Source organism: Myotis davidii, unplaced genomic scaffold (assembly GCF_000327345.1).
Source record: "Myotis davidii unplaced genomic scaffold, ASM32734v1 scaffold125, whole genome shotgun sequence".
NCBI lineage: Eukaryota > Metazoa > Chordata > Mammalia > Chiroptera > Vespertilionidae > Myotis > Myotis davidii.
In genome coordinates this window covers 7798974-7800320 of record NW_006299390.1, presented here as the reverse complement: position 1 = coordinate 7800320, position 1347 = coordinate 7798974, and the positions used below count along the sequence as shown (strand labels likewise).

At 56.2% G+C, this 1347-nt stretch overlaps 1 protein-coding gene across 1 annotated transcript in view; it reads left to right on the top strand.

Annotated features, from left to right (window-relative positions):
* AQP1 (aquaporin 1 (Colton blood group)) overlaps window positions 1-1269 on the top strand; it is a 16160-nt gene extending 14891 nt beyond the window's left edge. The window contains exon 4 of the mRNA XM_006774932.2: window positions 776-1269. Within this exon, the coding sequence (XP_006774995.1) occupies window positions 776-955 (180 nt within the window). The 3' untranslated portion in view covers window positions 956-1269. The remainder of the gene's footprint in view (window positions 1-775) is intronic.
* The last annotated feature ends 78 nt before the right edge of the window (window positions 1270-1347 follow it).

Sequence of the window (1347 nt, the reverse complement as noted above, 5' to 3'; positions counted from 1 at the left end):
CAATAAATAAGTTATTGGGGGAAAATGTATTGTGATAAGCAAGGTGCATAGAGACCTGGGTTCTAGAAATAGTTCAACTACTAATTAGTATTGTGACTTTCAGGAGATCATTGAACCTTTCTCAACCTCTTAAACAGACTATTGTCCATCCTACCAACTTCCTGGGTTATGAGAACAAAAAAGAGTCACGCACGTGAAAGCAGCTTGAACAATTTAATTCTCTACACAGATGACTTTCTTTTAAAATATATTTTTATTGATTTAAGAGAGGAAAGGCGAAGGAGAGAGCCATAGAAACATTGATGAGAGAGAATCACTTATTGGCTGCCTCCTGCATGCCCCACACTGTGGATGGAGCTCATAACCCAGGTATGTGCCCTGACCGGGAATCGATCCATGACTTCCTGGTCCATACATCAATGCTCAACCACCGAGCCACACCGGCCGGGCACGTTGGTGTTTCTGTTCCAGGCCAGCCTTTACCCAACTAGCCTCTGTGACCCTCTGCAGCTGGGCAAGGCAGTCGCCACCCTCAGAAAGGGGCTGAGCTGGGCCACACGGAGGCCAGGGGGTGCCCACTACCACTGTCCGGGCTCGGGCCAGATGTGGGGGCACTGGAATCAGGATGTTGGGGTGCAGCACTGACACAGGTGGGAGAGACCCCCTCAGTGGGTGGTGGGGCGGGGAGCTCAGGGACAGCATCCCAGGCGCGGGGCCTGTCCGTAGCGCCCAAAGGCTGCCCAACGCCCTCTGAGCACGCCTGCTCTGCTCCTAGGTGTTCTGGGTGGGACCGTTCATCGGGGCCGCGCTCGCCGTGGTCATCTACGACTTCATCCTGGCCCCGCGCAGCAGCGACCTCACAGACCGCATGAAGGTGTGCACCAGCGGCCAGGTGGAGGAGTACGACCTGGATGGCGAAGACATCCACTCCAGGGTGGAGATGAAGCCCAAGTAGAGGGCCTGGCCCCGCGCACTCACCTGGGGACCGGGGCAGGGGCGGGCGGAGGGCGGGGTGGGTGAAACCCATATTGTAGACACTCTGACGAGCTGGCCAACGTTTCTTGCCAAAGACCCGCGGGACTTGCGTGGCCAAGCCTGATTTGGGCTGTTTCTATCACTTTCTTCCTCTTTCTCTCTTTCCTGGCCTTGGGGCTTCCTGGAGACCAAGACTCCCCACTCGTCCACTCCCTTGAGGTCACAGAGGAGGTGAAAGAGAGGGACCCACCCTCAGAGTGTGACAGGAGGTGTGCCAGAAAGCCCCTCACCCCACGACAGCTCACCAGCTCACCTGCCGCACGTGCCTGGGCTCCGCTGTCATCATGTGTTTTTTTGTGCCTTTGGGCGTGG